General features: G+C 38.1%; 1 protein-coding gene and 1 long non-coding RNA gene across 2 annotated transcripts; one reads left to right on the top strand and one right to left on the bottom strand.

Annotated features, from left to right (window-relative positions):
• The first annotated feature begins 9,152 nt into the window (after positions 1-9,152).
• Positions 9,153-10,289, top strand: LOC148767150 (uncharacterized). The gene is made up of 2 exons (XR_016034394.1): positions 9,153-9,737; positions 9,819-10,289. It is a non-coding gene; the product is annotated as an uncharacterized LOC148767150 (long non-coding RNA).
• Positions 10,290-16,701: 6,412 nt separating this feature from the next.
• ACOS5 (acyl-CoA synthetase 5) lies at positions 16,702-19,516 on the bottom strand. Its single transcript, XM_012985137.2, has 7 exons — positions 19,037-19,516; positions 18,775-18,934; positions 17,987-18,408; positions 17,686-17,884; positions 17,453-17,598; positions 17,304-17,371; positions 16,702-17,075 (listed from the first exon to the last, which is right to left on the bottom strand). Exons 1-7 carry the CDS (start codon positions 19,457-19,459, stop codon positions 16,859-16,861), a joined length of 1,635 nt encoding a protein of 544 aa, XP_012840591.2. The 5' UTR covers positions 19,460-19,516; the 3' UTR covers positions 16,702-16,858.
• Positions 19,517-20,034: the final 518 nt, after the last annotated feature.

Below are 20,034 nucleotides of genomic sequence, written 5' to 3'. Positions count from 1 at the left end.
TTTTTTAATCTTTCCTTTTTCACTTTGTCAGACGCCATGATGCTGGACATGCTTATGGAGATGGCCGAAGCTGAGAAGAAGACCGATGGGGTCTCCGCTCCCGAGATCGTCGGGGAGGCGGTAGCCGAGATGCCATCCCGGGGGGTTGAGCCTCCTTCCCACAGCTCGAACTCCCCCATCAGACCTCTATCTCCTTCTTTCGGTATACCCTTGCCACCCCCGGAGATCGTGGTGGACCTTATAGAGAGCGAGCCAGAGGCACGGGGCCCAACTGAGTTCCCGGGCGATGGTCCGGAGCTCGAGGAGGACCAAGGAGAGTCTGTCGGAGTGAGCTCGAAGTGTCCTATTGCGAGTGGCTCCTCCCCTCTCCCGAAGAGAGCCCGTTTGAACCCGCCCTGTCTCTTCCCTAGTAATGATCCGGAGGGCTCGGTTAACCTAGCTCTTTGGCAGCTGTCTAAGATCCAGGCCCCTGGGGACGCGGACTTTCTCCGTGACTTACCCCATTCCTCCCAACAGGCGAAGCTGGCCTTATGCCTAGCCCATGTACGATTAGTCTCCCTTTATTTTTACCTTTTTCTCGCGTTTTACCTTCTAACCTCCATATCTTTTGTTAGGCGGGCTCCATTATTGCCTCTAGATTCGGCGAGGAAGACCCTTCTGCTCGTGATCAGGTCCTCCAAGAGCTTAACGAGCGTACCACCAATGCTCGCACTGCTCTTGAACGGGCGACCTCCCGCATATACGCCCTAATGACCGATAATGGTGCGTTGGTCAAGAGGTGCGAAGTGACCGAGGAGAAGCTGGAGGATGCTCAGTCGAAGTTGAGTGAGACGAGGGGTGTTCTGGAGGAAGACCCTTCCGCTCGGGTGGAAGAGGAATGAGATCTGGCGGTGCCGCGATGAGCTTGCTCGTTGTGTTACCCTTGAGCGGGAGAAGACCTTGGGAATGCTACTGGCCACCCCCGAAGGCTTGGGGATTCTCGACCGGTATCGGGCTAGGTTGTTTGAGAAGTATCCAAACACGAAGCTCAAAGATGCTTGCCCCATCGGGATGTACTATGTCAAGCAAACCATTGGTGCATGCGAGGCCTTGGTCAGCGAGCAATAGACCCCTATCCATTACGAGCCTACCGTTGTTCTGGGTAAGATAAATATGGCACTTCCTCTATGGAAAGGGGATCCCCGAGAGCCGATCAACCATCCTTGGTGGCAGTCGATTACTGCGGATTTGGTTTCATCGCTTGGTGGAGAGCCGATTAACCCTCTCGCCTCTGCTGCTCCTGCTTCAATGGTTCCGGAACCTTCAGCGGCAACTAGTTAGACTGCGAATCTTGTTGAGCCGGTTCCTTCCGAAGCGAACCCGCGCCTGCGTTGTCCGCTCCTTTGGCCTTCTCTCCTCCTGCTGGCTCGGTTGCCCGCCACTCCTCTTCCTCATAGATCGACAGCTTTTTGCCTTTCTTTTGTTTTTTTTTTTTCCTTTTGTTTTGGATTATTCCCTTTTATTAATGTTAATTCCTGAGTCTTTTTATGGTTTATACTTGGCTTTCTTTCTCTTTATTTCGTTTATCTGCCCGAAGCTCGAGCTTAGCGAGGTACTTTTTTATATTCGTGGGGCCGGTGCGCTCGAGCTCGACCGCCGTGGGGTATTTAGGCTTTATGAGCAAGGAATCGTCTAAGTACCCGCTTTCATTTATTTGCCCAGAGCTCGAGCTCAGCGGGCTACTTTTTTAATTTCGTGGGGCCGGTGAGCTCGAGCTCGACCGCCGTGGGGTACTTAGGACTTATGAGCAAGGAATCATCTAAGTACCCGCTTTCGTTTATCTGCCCAGAGCTTGAGCTCAGCGGGCTACTTTTTTAATTTCGTGGGACAGGTAAGCTCGAGCTCGATCGTCGTGGGGGTACTTAGGCCTTATGAGCAAGGAATCATCTAAGTACCCGCTCTCTCTATTTCGTTTATCTGTCCGGAGCTCGAGCTCGACAGGGTTATAAAACGCTCTTTTTGTAAAAAAAAGAAAAGGGGTCAAGAGTTGATTCATATTCTTTAACTGCTCAAAATGACAAAATAACCCTGGGCTTCGTCTATCTTGCCCTCTAAAAACATAAGCTTCATTTATCTTACGCAAAGTATCTTTTTTAAGTGCCCTACATTCCATGGTCGAGGGAGCTCTTTCCCCTCCAAGTTAGACAGCTCGTACGCTCGTCTTTTCAAGATTTTTGTTACTTTGTAGGGCCCTTCCCAACTAGACCCCATTTTTCCCGTCGCCTTCAAGGCATCTGCCTGTTTGAGGACCAGGTCTCCTACTTGGAAGTGCCTCTTTCTTACCTTCCTATCATAGGCGTTTTTTATTCTGGCTTTGTTTGCCTCCATTCGGATGGCGGCCTGCTCTCTTCGCTCCATCGTCAGGTCGAGATCCGCCCTGAGCTCCTCGTTGTTTCTGCTTTCTTGGAAGTTTCTTACCCGGCTGGATGGCATACCGACCTCCAACGGGATTACAGCTTCTGAGCCATGAACGAGTGCGAATGGAGATTCTCCGATGGCTTCCTTGGGCGAAGTCAAGTGTGCCCATAAGACCGAGTGCAACTTTTCCACCCAGTTTCCCTTCGCTCTTTCCAGTCTTTTCTTTATACCCTCTACCAAAATTCTGTTTGTCACTTCCACCTGGCCATTCGCCTGGGGGTGGGCCACCGCCGCGAATCTCTATTTTATCCTGAGGCTTTCGCACCACTTAGTTCTCTTTCCCGAATTGAACTGTGTGCCCTTATCCGAGACAAGATCCCTCGGCAACCCATATCTGCAGCAGATGTTCTGCCCTATGAACTTCATTATTTCCGTGTCGGTAATCCTAGCTACTGCTTCTGCCTCCACCCATTTGGAGAAGTAGTCTATGGCGACTATTAGGAACTTCCTCTATCCAGTAGCCAAGGGAAAAGGTCCCACGATGTCTATTCCCCATCGGACAAAGGGGCAAGGCGCGTCCACGACCGTCATTTCCTCGCCCAGTATATGTATTCGTGGCCCGTATCTTTGGCATTTGTCACATCGCTTCACGAACTGGATCGCGTCCTTCTTCATAGTCGGCCCTCAGCAGCCGCATTGCCAAAATTCGACCTCCTGCATGGTCTCCGCAATATCCTTCGTGAACCTCATTTATCGTTTTTGCTCCTTCACTCGCACTCAAACACTTGAGATGCGGCCTAATATATCCTCGTTTGTACATCACTCCTTTATCCAGGCATAAATTTCTTGCTCTCGCCTCCACCTTAGACACTGATGCTCGAGCGCCAGTCGGCGGTAGGCTCGGCGTTTGCCACACTCAAACGTTCTCTAGGCTGTCCCTCCAAGATCGTTATTTTTCTTGAAATGCATTCGGTAGACATGCTCCCTATTCTCCCTAAAGAATCCGCTCTTTCATTTTCGCTCCTCGGGATCTGCCTGATTGTTACGCACTGAAAAATTAGAGATTAATTTGTTCGCCTCGACGCAGTATTCTTCCATCCGTTCGTCCTTCGTTTCGAATGTCCCATTGATCTGCTAGACGACCAGCTTCGAATTTGAGCATATCTCTAGTACGTTTGCCCCGTTCTCTGCCGCTAATCGCAACGCGTACATTAAGGCCTCATATTCAGCCTCGTTATTTGAAGCTCGAAAGGCTAACCTGATCGCGTACTCATATTCTTCTCCCTCGGGGCTCACCAGCATTACCCCTGCTCCGCTGCCGAAAGAATTGGCGGATCCGTCGATGAAGATCCTCCAGCTCCCCTCATCTATTTCCTTCGCAGACTCCTGAAAGAATTCTGCTAGGGCCTGTCCCTTGATGGCCACCCGGGCCTCGTATTGTATATCGAACTGGCCCAGTTCGACCGCCCACTTAATCATTCTGCCTGACACGTCTATCTTTCCCAATGTACCTTTCAACAGAAAATTAGTGCGCACTACTATCGTATGAGACAGAAATTAATGTCTTAATTTTCAAGCCGTGATTACGAGGCCCAGTCCCACTTTCTCGATCTTGGCATACCTCTTCTCTGCGCCTTTAAGCATGCGACTAACGTAATAGATGGGGTATTGAACCCCCTTCTTTTCACTTAAGAGTACCGCACTTACAGCTTGTTCTTCTGCCGCCAAGTAGACGAAGAGTATTTCCCCCTAGCAACGACAGTTGGGCGAGGGAATCTTTTAGTTGCTCGAAAGCTCGGTCTGCTTCTGCATCCCACTCGAACTTGTGACCTTTACGCAAGATCTTGAAGAAGGGGTAGCTAGCGTCGGCCGCTCGAGAGATAAAGCAATTTAATGTCGTGATTCTCCCGACTAGCGCCTGCACTTCCTTTATGTTCCTCGGGGGTCGCATATCAGTCACTGCCCGTACCTTATCTGGATTCGCCTCTACCCCCCTTTCGGTTACCATGTAGCCCAGAAACTTTCCCGTCTCTACACCGAATGCACACTTAGCTGGATTGAGCTTCATGCCGTACCTCCGTAGTGTAGCGAATGTTTCGCGCAAATCGTCGATATGCGAGTCTTTCTTCTTGCTTTTGACGAGCATGTCGTCCACATATACCTTCATGTTTCGACCGAGTTGAGCTCGAAACATGGTGTCGACCATCTTCTGGTAGGTCGCGCCTGCATTCTTGAGACCGAATGACATCATAACATAGCAGTATGTTCCTGTTGACGTTACGAATCTTACCTTGGGCTGGTCCTTCTCACTCAATCGAATCTGATGATACCCCTGTGAGGAATCCATCATACTTAACATTGCGCAGCCGGCCGTCGAGTCCACGAGCTGATCGATCCCTGGTAGCGGGTAGTGATCCTTGGGCCATGCTTGATTCAAGTCCCGGAAGTCTATACACATTCTCCACTTGCCGTCGGACTTCTTTACCAACACGGCATTTGACAACCACGTCGGAAATCTTATCTCTTTAACATGCCCTGCTTCGAGTAATTTATTCACTTCCTTCTCGATGATTTTGTCTTTATCTGCCCCAAAATGTCTCCTCATTTGCTTTACAGGGCAAGCGCCGGGTTTCAAATTTAGCTCATGGACGGCAATGTTGGGATCTATCCCGACAAGATCTTTGGGCGACCGCGCAAACACATCTTGGTTTGCTCGTAAGGACAGCAGCTCTGCGGCCATCTATGTGCTCATCCTTGTCCTTATTTTCGTGACGCGAGTAGGGTCTCTCTCGCCCGAGGGAGCAGGCGTGGGTTTTAAGGACTGAGCTTTCCTTCCTTGGGCCGTCCTTATCCAGCTAAACTATTCTTTAGTTCGTCCGGGCTTTCGTTGGTGGGCCTTCTGCTTTGGGCTTCTTAGTCCGGTAATTGGTCCGGATCAATTAGAAATAAGAGAAATGAACGAAGAGAGAGTAGGTGTAAAGAGAGAAATATTTTTAATTATGTGCGGGATTTAATAAAATTTAATGTGGAATTTAGCACTCCCATATATATATATATATATATATATATATATATATATATATATATATATATATATATATATATATATATATATATATATATATATATATACTTTGCCCAATTTTAAAGTCTAAGGCAAGATTTACTCAATATTAATTAAGACCGATATATTCGGATTAATCTGTTGAGTATATTGGGAAAAGTATGGGTATTTGGCCCACTGCAAAATATTGGGCTAATTAATTTTAACTTTCGGTCATTATTCTCTCACCTATATATACCCAACTAAAAACCGAACAAATACAATTCATTCAACTTCATTAACAACCGCTTCTTTTAACCTTTTTCTGACTTCTGACTACATATGGTACGATTATCTCTTGTTTGATGATATCATAAGTTCTTTTCAGGTATGAAGCCGATGGGTAGGTACGAGAATGAATCATCTCATGTCCCTCATCTTATCTTGTATCTCTTTTTTTTTCTTTTTGGGTTCAGTTTTCATATGAAGCCGATGGGTAGGTACGAGAATGAATCTTCTCATGTCCCTCATCTCATCTCGTATCTCTGTTTTATTTCCTTTTTGGGTTCAATTTCTCTTGATATCGTTTTCTTTTCACATCCCACAAATATGTTTGAAGTCGAATTTCTTTAATTCTTGGATAGTTTATTATCTAATAATGTTTTTTTAATTCGATTTTTTTAATATCTGGATACTTTTATCAAATAATTTTTTTTAATTCGATTTTTTTTAATGTCTAGATCTTTTTATCAAATAAATTGTTTTTAATTCGATATTTTTTTAACCTCTGGATGTTTTTAGCCAATAAATTGTTTTTAATTCGATTTTCTTTAAATTTTTTAATGTCGGGATTATTTTATCCAATAAAGTCTAGATATTTAAAGCACAACCAATGTCTTTAAGCCCAACCCATGGTGCTTAAGCCCAGCCCAATAGCCCAACTCAAAATCCTAAACTAAATATTATTCAATACTATTCATTATTTACTCTTTAATCTTTGTTTACTTCATTTCTTACTCTCTTCTCTAACGGAAAACTAGGTCGGCGGCGGCGGCCGGGATTTGGGGAAGCTTCTCGTTTCGTCACCTTCTTCACCTCATTTTCCTATCTATGGTGGTTTGTATTTTCCGTTGTTCGACTGATTTGAATTTTTATTTTTATTTTCTGATTTTTTTTCTTGTATTTTTCATAGATATTATTAACATGAGTGATTTACTTGGTGACGATACGATGGGTGCTGACATCATTACTGCTTATGACTTGACATCTCACTCATCTCACAAGAGAGTGACGGTTTCTGGTGAGCCGTCCTCTCAGCCTCTGCCGGACTTTCCTTTATCATTGCCTCAGGTACCTTTCTAAGTGTCATCTCCATAGTATTGTAGTTTGGGTGTTGAATTTTGTTTGTTTGGTTTGTATTGTTAGTATTGTAGTTTGGGTGTTGAATTTTCTTTGATTGGTTTGTATTGTTAGTATTGTAGTTTGGGTGTGCTACTTTTGATGAGTAGCAGGTTTTTAAGTAAATTCCTTATGCTGTATTTCGATCCCCCATGGTATTGATTGGTTTGTTGGTTGTAGGGTGGTGGTGGACATTCTGGTGGACAGCTGCCTGTCCCCTTACCCACGCATCCTCTGGCCCACCATGTCCAGTTATTACCTGGTTTTTTATTTTTATTTTTATTTTTTTATTTGTTTTAATTATAATATTTTAATTATTGCTTAATTTGTAGGGTCTATTTAGATTTGTCCCGGTGGAGTTTGTTTTGGTGCCTCCCACGTGGGTGCCCATGCCACCGAGTTTTCACTCGGAGTGGGAGTACTCCTAGATTGTGCCACTGCGATTTAGGGCAGACCCGCCAGCCGTTGTTCCGAGGGCACACGGTCAGCCCAATCGACAATTGCCGCAGATGCCGCCTACAACTGATGTGCTACCATTTTCAGACCCGCGGCCCACAAGGCATTTCGACTATCCCCGGGATGGTCAGTTGCACCCCCGGGTTCGTGGGTGTACGACCCACATGTGAGCACCCCTATCCGAGGGAGTGGGTGGTTCGCCTCCTATGTTGGGGAATTGCAGGCGTAGTTTGTTCTTTGTAGTTTTTTGTATCTAAATATTTTAATGAATATTAATTATGTATTGACTTTGACTTTTGAGATTTGGAAATTTATTTAATCATAATATTTATTTTTAATTATTTATATGAATTTATTATTGAGTTATATATTAATTGTATTTACATCTCTAGAAGTAACAAATCACGAATTTGGAAATTTACAGTAATCTTGCAAGTGTTATATCTAATCTCAGATGGTAAAATAAATAAATAACTAAAATCATGCCACTTGGAATAAAACGGCCACCATCAAAATCCTGATCAACACTTTCGACCAGAACGAAAATGGCCGTTCACCACCGCTGCCACCTGTCACTGTCACTGTTACATTCCTTCTTCATGTATGAGCAACTCAACCTAGACATGACCATGTGCTGGTTCACGGTTCACTTTTTCAGGAATCGGAATCGGCCGTACAACATACGGTTCGCCGGGCCGGGCCGGCCCGTATATATATATATATATATATATATATATATATATATATATATATATATATATATATATATATATATATATATGAAAATACTTGATGCATAAATAAATTAAAAAAATTACTTTTAAATAGGAAAAAAACAAAAGGAAATGAATGAAAGGACTTGAACTTAATTTTATAGGAAAAAATGGGGTGTGAGGATATTTATCGCAAAAAATGTGGGGTACAAAAAAGAGCAAATAACGGCCGGTTCAGCTTTTTTCAGCTTTTTTTTTTTTTTTTTTTTTTTTTAATTCGGGTGAAGCGTCGGGCCGTCCCGGTGGTTCACGGTTCACATAATTCCATAACCGGCTCCATCCCGAGGGACACGGGCCGGTTCACGGTTCCGATACCGGTTCACCGATCAATGGGCCGTGCCGGTTCATGGCCGTGTTTAACCCAACCCCAATCTTTCTCCTTCTCGACTTTAATGAATTCTCTAGATTTTTACAAAAACAATTGTTCGCACATATTTTCGTTTTATAAAACAACTCTTTGCATGGAAGATGAATATTTTATATTATAATAGTATACTAAAATAAAATAAAATAATATTTTACTAATATAATCTAAATAACTCTTCAAATTTACGTGTTCTATGATCGCATGCATCTCAAGGTCATCAAGCTCGTGAGCCAATGATCCACTTTGCTCTTCCACCTCATCCTACTTCAATCTCTAAGTTGATATAACTCTAGCGTCATCATACATTAATATTAATAATTTAATACATAGATAGGTATATACTATTATTGATTGTATATTTATATTAGTATTACATATTATCTACTCTATTCATATTGATATATGCTGATATTATATGTATATTAGACTATAGAATTTATAGATTGATATATAGTAATAGTATATTAGACAATATATTGATATAAGTTAAGTTTTAGATTATAATATATATATATATATATATATATATATATATATATATATATATATATATATATATATATATATATATATATATATATATATATATATATATATAGTATATACTCCCTCCGTTTCAATTTAATTGTCGTTTTTTAGCTTTGCATGTGGGTGCCCGTGCCACCGAGTTTCCACTCAGGAGTTCAGTCCGATTGTTCCGCTGCGCTTCAGAGCCGCGATCCAGGGAAGCTTCCCGTTTCGTCACCTTCTTCTCCTCCTTTTCCTATCTATGATGGTTTTTATTTTTCGCTGTTCGACTGATTTGAATTTTTATTTTTATTTTCTGATTTTTTTTTCTTGTATTTTTCATAGATATTATTAACATGAGTGACTTACTTGGTGACGATACGATGGGTGCTACATCATTACTGCTTATGACTCGACATCTCACTCATCTCACAAGAGAGTGAGGATTTCTGGTGAGCCGTCCTCTCAGCCTCTGCCGCACTTTCCCTTATCGTTGCCTCAGGTACCTTTCTAAGTGCCACCTCCATAGTATTGTAGTTTGAGTGTTGAATTTTCTTTGTTTGGTTTGTATTGTTAGTATTGTAGTTTCGGTGTTGAATTTTCTTTGATTGGTTTGTATTGTTTGGGTGTGCTACTTTTGATGAGTAGCAGGTTTTTAAGTAAATTCCTTATGCTGTATTTCGATCCACCATAGTATTGATTATTGATTGGTTTGTTGGTTGTAGGGTAGTGGTGGACATTCTGGTGGACAGCTGTCTGTCCCCTTACTCACGCATCCTCTGGCCCACCATGTCCAGTTATTACCTGGTTTTTTATTTATTTTTTTATTTTTTTGTTTGTTTTAATTATAATATTTTAATTATTGTTTAATTTGTAGGGTCTAGTTAGATTTGTCCCGGTGGAGTTTGTTTTGGTGCCTCCCACGTGGGTGCCCGTGCCACCGAGTTTTCACTCGGTGTGGGAGTACACCTAGATTGTGCCACTGCGATTTAGGGCAGACCCGCCAGCCGTTGTTCCGAGGGCACACGGTCAGCCCAATCGACAATTGCCACAGATGCCACCTACATCTGATGTGCTACCCTTTTCAGACCCGCGGTTCAAGTGGGTGCCCCCAGGGCATTTCGACTGTCCCCCGGGGTGGTCAGTTGCACCCCCGGGTTCGTGGGTGTACGACCCACAGGTGGAGCACCCCTATCCGAGGGGGTGAATGGTTCGTCTCCCATGTTGGGGAATTGTAAGCGTAGTTTGTTCTTTGTAATTTTTTTATCTAAATATTTTAATGAATATTATGTATTGACTTTGACTTTTGAGGTTTGGAAATTTATTTAATCATAATATTTATTTTTAATTATTTATATAAATTTATTATTGAGTTATATATTAATTGTATTTACATCTCTAGAGGTAACAAATCATGAATTTGGAAATTTACAATAAGCTTGCAAGTGTTATACCTAATCTCAGTTGGTAAAATAAATAAATAACTAAAATCATGTCACTTGGAATAAAACGGCCACCATCAAAATCCTGATCAACACTTTCGAACAGAACGAAAATGGCCGTTCACCACCACTGCCACCTGTCACTGCCACTGTTACATTTTTTACCTCATGTAGGAGCAACTCAACCTAGACATGGCCATGTGCCTGGTTCACGGTTCACTTTTTCAGGAATCGGAATCGGCCGTATAACATACGGTTCGCCGGGCCGGGTCGGCCCGTAAATATATATATATATATATATATATATATATATATATATATATATATATATATATATATATATATATATATATATATATATATTTGAAAATACTTGATGCATTAATAAATTAAAAAAAATTACTTTTAAATAGGAAAAAAACAAAAGGAAATGAATGAAATGACTTGAACTTAATTTTATAGGAAAAAATGGGGTGTGAGGATATTTATCGCAAAAAATGTGGGGTACAAAAAAGAGCAAATAACGGCCGGTTCAGCTTTTTTCAGCTTTTTTTTTTTTTTTTAAATTCGGGTGAACCGTCGGGCCGTCCCGGTGGTTCACGGTTCACATAATTCCATAACCGGCTCCATCCCGAGGGACACGGGCCGGTTCACGGTTCCAATACCGATTCACCGGTCAACGGGCCGGGCCGGTTCATGGCCGTGTTTAACTCAACCCCATGCTCTTTCTCCTTCTCGACTTTTAATGAATTCTCTATGACATCATTATTATTATTATTATTATTATTATTATTATTATTATTATTATTATTATTATTATTATTATTATTATTATTATCATCATCATCATCATCATCATCATCATCATCATCATCATTATTATTATAATTATTATCATCATCATCATCATCATCATCATCATCATTATTATTATAATTATTATGATTATCATCATCATCATCATCACCATCATCATCATCATCATCATCATCATCATCATCATCATCATCATGTAATGATTATTATTTATTATGATCATGATGATCATCATCATCATCATCATCATCATCATCATTATTATTATTATCATCATCATCATATATCATCATCATCATCATCATCATCATCATCATCATCATTATTATTATTATTATTATTATTATTATTATTATTATTATTATTATTATTATTATTATATCTTTACAAAAACAATTGTTCGCACATGTTTCCGTTTTATAAAACAACTCTTTGCATAGAAGATGAATATTTTATATTATAATAGTATACTAAAATAAAACAAAATAATATTTTACTAATATAATCTAAATAACTCTTCAAATTTACGTGTTCTATGATCGCATGCATCTCAAGGTCATCAAGCTCGTGAGCCAATGATCCATTTTACTCTTCCACCTCATCCTACTTCAATTTTCTAAGTTGATATAACTCTAGCATCATCATACATTAATATTAATAATTTAATATATAGATAGGTATATACTATTATTGATTGTATATTAATATTAGTATTACATATTATCTACTCTATTCATATTGATGGGTGCTAAATACCCACACGCAAAGTGCACGTATCGCAAACAAGTAGTAAAAGTGGACTCGTGAGAGTCGGATGTCGATCTCACAGGGAATACGCAAATTATTTAATCCTAAGTACCAAATCCTAACAATTGTGATTTTTATCCAGCCTAGGCAGGGTTGTCAATTTAACTAAATAAATTAAACTAATTAAGAAAGCAATTAATCACGAGAAAATATCAATATAAAACGGATCTAGGATTTTATCTTCCCCCTATGCGATAATTCTTCACCCAATTAATCTCCTATCATGCAAGTTACGATTCCCGATTATTAACCCAAGACACGAAATTACTCATAACCAGCTGTCGCTGTGTTATAAGCCTATTATTCATAAAAGATTCACTATATGTCTATGCAAACCTAGTATAAATAAAGCATTAAATAACAAGTCTCGTAAACGGCTACCTAAGGTATTATCTGTATGTCTACGATAATACATGCAATTAACACACGCATTCGGTGAAAAACTACTCGAAGGCTCTTCTATCCCTGTTCTAATTATTAAAACGATCTGTCAATCAATTCTAACAATAACTAATAGCAACATAAATTAGCTACGTTCATGCGCTAAATAAGGTCAACATAGAAGAAATAATCGAAGAATTAAACTTGCATAAAAGTAGAAAAAGAGGTTCGAATTACCACATAGGGTTCCAATAAAATCCTAGAATAAAAACTTAGCTACTCATGTTCGTTACGAAAAGCATAATAAAAATACGAAAATTCATAAAAGTCAGAAAAGAAAAGTAAAAAGGAAAACTAGGATGAAGATTCGTCAAATCTTCGTCTTCGTTATCTTCCTCCTCGATTGCTTGTAGAAAGATGAAAGATAAAAACTAAAAACAAAGATCGATAGATTAAAAGAATATCCCTAATTGTGTGATTTTGGCCTTTAAATAGGGTGCAGGAATATAATAGGGCGGGTTTCCTTGTGTAATTAAACTTCCTTCACTGCGCCACCTCGACCATCCGGACGGCCGTGTGAGATTTACGCCTGAAATCCGCACGGCCGCGCGGTCTTCAATTCTTCAGAAATCTGATTTTTTCACTTTTGGCCCACTTTTTCTCCGAATTTGCAGTTTTCACCCCATAAGTTGTCAATTCTTCAATTTGCACCTAAAATACAAATAATAGCCATTTTAAGCACCAATTATCGTCAAAACATACCAAAAGCTCCAATTAAGAGGTCTAATTAAGTGTATAAATATACACTTAACAATATATGCTGATATTATATGTATATTAGACTATAGAATTTATAGATTGATATATAGTAATAGTATATTAGCCAATAGATTGATATAAGTTAAGTTTTAGATTATATATATAAATATATATATATATATATATATATATATATATATATATATATATATATATATATATATATATATATATATATATATATATATATAATTGTCGTTTTTTAGCTTTGCACGTGGGTGCCCGTGCCACCGAGTTTCCACTCAGTGTGGGAGTTCAGTCCGATTGTCCCGCTGCGCTTCAGGGCCGACCTGACATCAATCATTCCGATGGCGCAGGGTCAACCTAATCTACTATTGTCGTAGATGCCGCCCAAACCCAATGTTCCACCTTTTTCTGGATCCGCTGTACAAATAGGTGTCCCCGGGGTACTTCGATTGCCCCCTGGGTGGTTAGTTGCACCCCGTGCTCGTGGGTGTATGACCCACAAGTGGAGCACCCCTATCCAAGGGGTGGGTGATTCATCTCCCACACACGGGGGAAAAGTAACAGTAGTAGTTTTTAGTTTGGGGAAACAGTAACAATTTGTAGTTTTTTGTATTTATGAATATTAGTCTTATATTTCTCAAAAAAAAAAAAAAGAATATTAGTCTTATAAATATTAGTAATATTAGTATTATGTATTGACTCTTGAGATTTGGATTATTGTTTTTAATATATATTCAGTTAATCATAATATATAATAATTTGAGATTTAAAAAAAATTATTGTGGGAAATAATTGAATCTTAATTGGTGATTTATAACTAAGGGTTAAGTGCACTTTGTCTCCCAAACAAAAAACAATTGAACCATCATACAATTTTCCCCAACATGACATCATCATTTTCAAATTTCAGCCCGAACATCATCATTTTCAAATTCCAGCCCGATTTTCCAAATATCTCAAATGTAATTATCCAAATAGGAGGGGGTTTTCGTAATTTGACCATATCTAAGGGACGGTCGTAATTTGCAAGTAAATGACATGTATCTTTCGTATTAATTATATTTACACCTCTAGAGGGCCAATAACAAATTACGAATTTGGATAGTGAAAGATGGCAATTTACAATAAGGTTTAAGGTAAAATGACGTGTCAAGTGATATATCTAATCTCAGTTAGTAAAATAAATAAAACCATCTCACTTGGAATAAAACGGCAACATCAAAATTCAAAACCCTAGATCGCCATCAAAATCTAGATCAACACTATAAAGATTCTGACCAAAACGGAAATGGCCGCTCACCACCACCACCCCGCCGCCGCCACCTGTCACTGCCACTGTTACACTCCTTACCTCCACCACCATCCACCGGACCCCACCATCCAAGGCAAAGTCATCGGAAACCCTAGTATAGATTTTATGATTTTTTTAGTATAAATTTGGCAAACTCTAAACACGGAATTTGTAGTCCTTTGAGTTAATTTTCTAATCGAACTAAATCAGCAATATTGGATGTCAGGCGAGAAACATATGCGTAAATGAATGAATAGTATTGCCTACAATTTTGATATTTTCAGTTATCTAATATTTAAAATGTAATTCATTAATGCATATCTTTCTCCGAAATCCAGTTTTACTGATTCAAATTGCACTAGGGGTGCGCATAAAAACCGAGAAACCGAAAAACCCAACCGAAAACCGAAAAAACCGAGCCGATATAAAATGTCCCGACTTAAAACCGCATACACGGTAAATATTTTTTGAAATACAGAACAAATCGGTATGTGTATGGGGAAAAACAATTTGCCGAACTGATTTACCGAACCAAACTGATTTGGGAATACAATCGATAAGTGTTTTTGGTAATCAATGTAGCCACATTGGGATACTTAATCTTTTGATGTAGTTAGACTTCTTTTGTGATAGGGCAACATGTTTATTTTTTTGAACATGACATTAATGACATCAGATTTATTGGTTGTAATCTCATTATGTTTTTTTATGGCAGTAGGGTTGTTTTTTCTTAATTTTTTTAATGGCAGTAAATTTGTTTTATTAGTTAATTTTGGATTGTTACTTGTTAATTTCCTCAAAGAAATGTGATAGAAGTCCAAATTCACCGTTAATCAAATATTGGTACCGATTCGAACCGATAACTTTTCACAAAAACAGAGATTCAAACCGATAACGAAACCGAAACAAAAAATAAACCGAATTGATATCGATACCATTTACCGAAAACCGAAAAACCGATTAGTACCGAACCGAAAAAAATCGACGACATACACGGTTTTAAAATATGAAAAACCGATATTATCGGTACGTGTTTGGTTTATTGCAAAAACCGAACCGTACCGACCCGTGCACACCCCTAAATTGCACTAGGTGGGTTAATTGAGTTTGAGAAGATTAGATTTACGAGTTTGATGAGCTGGTTCAACAGAATCTAGAGTTCGATTTCAAATTTTTCGAGATCGAGTTCACTTCTAATTGTTCATACGATTTTTAGTTGGTTCGTTGACTTTTTTGTTTTTATTTTTATATTTTATTTTTTAAGTTATAAATATAAGTTCATATTATATATTTAATGAAAAAATAAATATAAAAAATATTAAATAATTGTAAAAAAAATTGAGCAAGCTCGAGTTTTGGAAGATGTATGTAAAGTGGGGCATATGCTTATATATACTATGACCCCCTTGTTTTGTCTAACATGACACATGTAGGGCCTTCCTTTTACATTCAAATTAATTTCTTAACTTTAATATGCTATTTTATTATTGCATAAAAAAATGCAGATTAGAGTAAGAAATATATCGGATTGTTTAGTTAGTTAAGTTATCTAACTTAGGTGGTGTTTGTAAGAACTTTTAAAAATAGATTTTGAGCTTTTTTACACTCATAATCTAATTTTAGATTTTTGCAAAATTAGTTTTTGCTTTTACTTTTATTATTGCTTTCATATTTTTAAAAATAAGCAATTAAGACCAACTTAACTCACAATCACTAAATTTCACGCGAAGTCGAAAAAAGAAACACATAATGTCGGTTTTTCCTTTTCTTTTCAACGTAATCGTGTAGTCCCGCTAACACCGAGTAGGCCCGTTGATTCAATTAAATCTCTAAATTGTCATTACATCTCTTTTACCAAAATTGCATTTGAAATACAACAATTCAAACTAAAGATTCCAATTCCATCATACCTGTTGTAAATAATATATAATGTGGTTATTCCTATCTCAAGTCACTTGGAGTTTATAACTCCCCACTATGCCACTAGAGATTCTCAACTTACCCATTATTCCATAACTCCCTCCATGATCTATGTAGGGTATAACTTCCGTGTAACTCTCATGTAATTTTCGGTGGTTTGCACCTATATAAATGAGAATCTCCCCTCCCCTAACGATCCCACAATTTTCTCTCTACGGATTGTTGTTCTTTGCATTCTCTCTTTCTCTCATTTTCTTGTTATTTACATTCTTATGTATTTCCACAAACACAAACCAAAGAGCTAGATAAATAGGTCATTTTACAACAATACCAAAATTCCCTGAATTTATTTAAATATATTTATTGTTTATTTCTGAAAAAAAAAACAAAAAAACAAACCAAACAATATAGAGAACATGAAATTGAAAAGAAAAAACATTAATTAATCACCATTAGTAGAAAGGTTGACCAAAGTTAAAGCTTTTTGACCATATTGTCCTTGATAAGTCTTCTCATAATCTTGCCAGAGGGTGATTTGGGAATAACATCAACAAATTGCAATAGTCTCACTTTCTTATAGCTTGCAACATTTGATGATATATATTCCATTATATCTTCTTCACTTTCTTTTGCCTTTGAATTTATTACAACACAAGCTGCTGGTATTTCACCTGCTTCTTCATCCGGTAGTCTACAAAATTCCGTGAAAAATCGGAAAATAATATAATTCTCAATTTTGTCGATTTCGATTCCAAATTTTCTTAGTACGGATAAAAATAAAAATAAAAATCGTTTTTTTTTTTTTTCGGAAATCCTGATTCTAAATTATTTCGGAAAAAAAAAACAAAAAATCTAAATTCGGACCCGATTTTAATTATTTATGAAAAATAATTTTAAAGACGAGATGGTTTCGATTTACCCCACAACAGCAGCATCTTCAACTGAAGGATGAGTCAAGAGGATTGCCTCCAATTCAGCTGGAGCAACCTGTCAAATATTATTATTATTATTATTATTAATCATAATCAAGATTATTTTTCCTCAAAAAAAAAATTAAAATCTAATTACCTGAAAACCTTTGTATTTAATCAGTTCTTTAATTCGATCAACGAGAAATAAATCTCCGTCATCGTCTATGTAACCGATATCCCCCGTGTGAAGCCAACCATCTTTGTCTATGGTGAGATTTGTCTCATATTCATTCTTGTGGTAACCTGATTTTATTTTATTACATCATTGAACTTTATTATTTTAATTTTTTTTATAAATTAAATGAGTTGAGCAAAGATAAAATTACTGACCTTTCATCACACATTGGCTCCTAACACAAATCTCTCCAGGGGTATTTTCGGGAAGCGAATTTCCCTTCTCGGGATCGACGAATTTAACTTCCAAATTAGGAAGAATAAATCCAACTGAATTTCTCTTTGCAATGCAATGCCCTTTGCTTGGATCACCATGTGTTAGTGTAATGCAGCTATGTTCTGTCATTCCATATGCCTAACAAATCATTTAAAAAAAAAAAATTAATATTTTTTCGAGATTCTTTTATTTATTTATTTATTAATTTTTTTTTTCGAAAAATGTTCGATTTTTTTTTACCTCTTGGACTTCGACTCCCGGGAATTTCTTCTCGAATTCATTGAGAATTTCAGGTGCGAGTGGAGCTGCAGCTGTCATAATAGACCTAAGTTTCAACTTACTTAGATCAAATTCATCGACTATCGGATTTTTGACCAACCCTAATATAATCGGCGGTACTATCGGGGCAAACGTGACTTCATGAGTGATTAGTGCTCCGAGGAATAACCGGAGCTCGTACCGCTGCATCACCACCACCGTCCCCTTGTTTTTTATGGTGGCGCAGCATATTCCGGTGAGCCCGTATATGTGGAAAAACGGTATCAAACCGAGTATGGTGACCTGTCCGATTAACTCCGGGCCCACGCTGAAGAGGGTTGAGCATAGATTCGCCACTAAGTTCCGATGAGTCAGCATCACCCCCTTCGACAGCCCCGTTGTGCCTTAAAATCAAGAAAATGTTAAATATATTTACTATTTAGCCCCTTTCGTTTTTCTCGTGTTAACAGTAAAACCTCGATTAAATAATAGTTTATCTCGGTCCCGACTCGGTGAAAATGTGTTAAATTATTAACTCAATAATTTAATAATTCGCTAAATTAATAGAATTTCCCTAATCCTGACTGTATTAATTTATAGAGGTTTAACTGTATTAAGTTCGATGGACTAAATTTTATAACTAGTACAATATTTAGTGGGAAAATATATTTAAGCATGCAATTAAATTCACTATGCAATAAAACTAATAAAGTTTGCTTTTTTCATGTGCTATATATATATATTATTAATTATTTATTTATTTAAATTACCTGATGAAAATGGAAGTGCACATAAATCAGTTTGCAGCACTTTTTCATAAATAGGATCAGTATTAGCTTTATCAGCTGCCTCCAAAAGTTCATCCCAATTTATAGTTCCCTCCACACAATCTTCCCCTTGTATTATAACCGGTAATCCCAAATCTTTCACCTAATTAAAAAAAATTAATTAATTAATTAAATTGAAAAATAATCATAATTCACAAAGTGTTAATTATAGCATTTAAAACAAAAGAATGAACCAATTGTTTACCTTATGATAGGTCGATCCATCGGTGACAATGAGCTTAGCATCGGCAGCCTCAACCTGCTTCTTGATCTCTGACGAATGTCCGCTAGGGTTAGCGCCGGAGAAAACACCTCCGGCAGCCATTATTCCGAGGGCGATGGTGGCGTACTCAGCCACGTTCGGGAGGAGCACCACCACGACCCTGCCTCTCCTCAGCCCGAGCGATCTCAACGCCTTTGAAAATCTACCGACGTCTCTCTTCACCTCACCGTAGGTGTAGCTTTTTCCGGTGGTGGAGTCGACAACCGCCACCTTGTCGAGATAGGGCTCCGCGCCGGAAAGTACAAACTCCGGAAGGGTTACGTCGTCGGGAACGTGAACGGGCGGGCATTTGCTTTTGAAGATGATTTCGACGTCTTCGTTTAGGGTTTGAGCAACAGTTGCCATTTCGATTTTTTATTTTATTTTTTATTTTCTTTTTGCAATTGTTGGTTTGTGATTTTTGAGGTTTAATAAGAGAAGGGTTTGTGTTAGTAGTTGATCATTGCAAGAGTGTGTGTATTGGAGTAGAGTCATGCATGGTGTGGTTTTTTTTTTTTTTTTTTATTGGTATGATTTTGTTGAGTCATGCATTATTACAACTTTGGAAAAACTTTTAGAAATAGATTCTGAACTTTCTCAAAATCTGTTTTTAGGTATTTATAAAATTAGCTTTTGATTTTTGCTTCTCTTCAAATAAGCTGTAGTTTTAAAAGCACTATTAACCAGGTTTTTCAATTTTAAGTTGGTTTTTCTAACGTATTTGCAAACTTCTAGAAATAATCACTTAAAAATAACTTAACTCGCAAATGCTAACTACTCCCAACCCAAAAACCAAAATAAAATCAAATAATAATAACGAAAACAATAAATTACAACGGCCCTAAGGTAAGGTTTATTCATAAAAAAGTGCCCCTCATTTTTCCGTAATTACACCCACTCCTGCAATTTGTACATTTCTTACATTAGGTGGTGGATGTAAA

Source organism: Erythranthe guttata, chromosome 11, assembly GCF_056151865.1.
Source record: "Erythranthe guttata isolate IM_541 chromosome 11, IM_541, whole genome shotgun sequence".
NCBI lineage: Eukaryota > Viridiplantae > Streptophyta > Magnoliopsida > Lamiales > Phrymaceae > Erythranthe > Erythranthe guttata.
Note: the sequence above shows the minus strand (reverse complement) of the source record. Positions and strands in the feature narration are given on the sequence as shown.

What these genes read in the sequence shown, in the direction of transcription:
- ACOS5 (XM_012985137.2), bottom strand. Translation starts at nt 19,459, where the DNA reads ATGGCAACTGTTGCTCAAACCCTAAACGAAGACGTCGAAATCATCTTC. An exon ending in ATGGATCGACCTATCATAAG is followed by an intron (nt 18,935 to 19,036) that starts GTAAACAATTGG and finishes TTTTTTAATTAG; the next exon opens with GTGAAAGATTTGGGATTACC. An exon ending in GAGCCAATGTGTGATGAAAG is followed by an intron (nt 17,599 to 17,685) that starts GTCAGTAATTTT and finishes AAATAAAATCAG; the next exon opens with GTTACCACAAGAATGAATAT.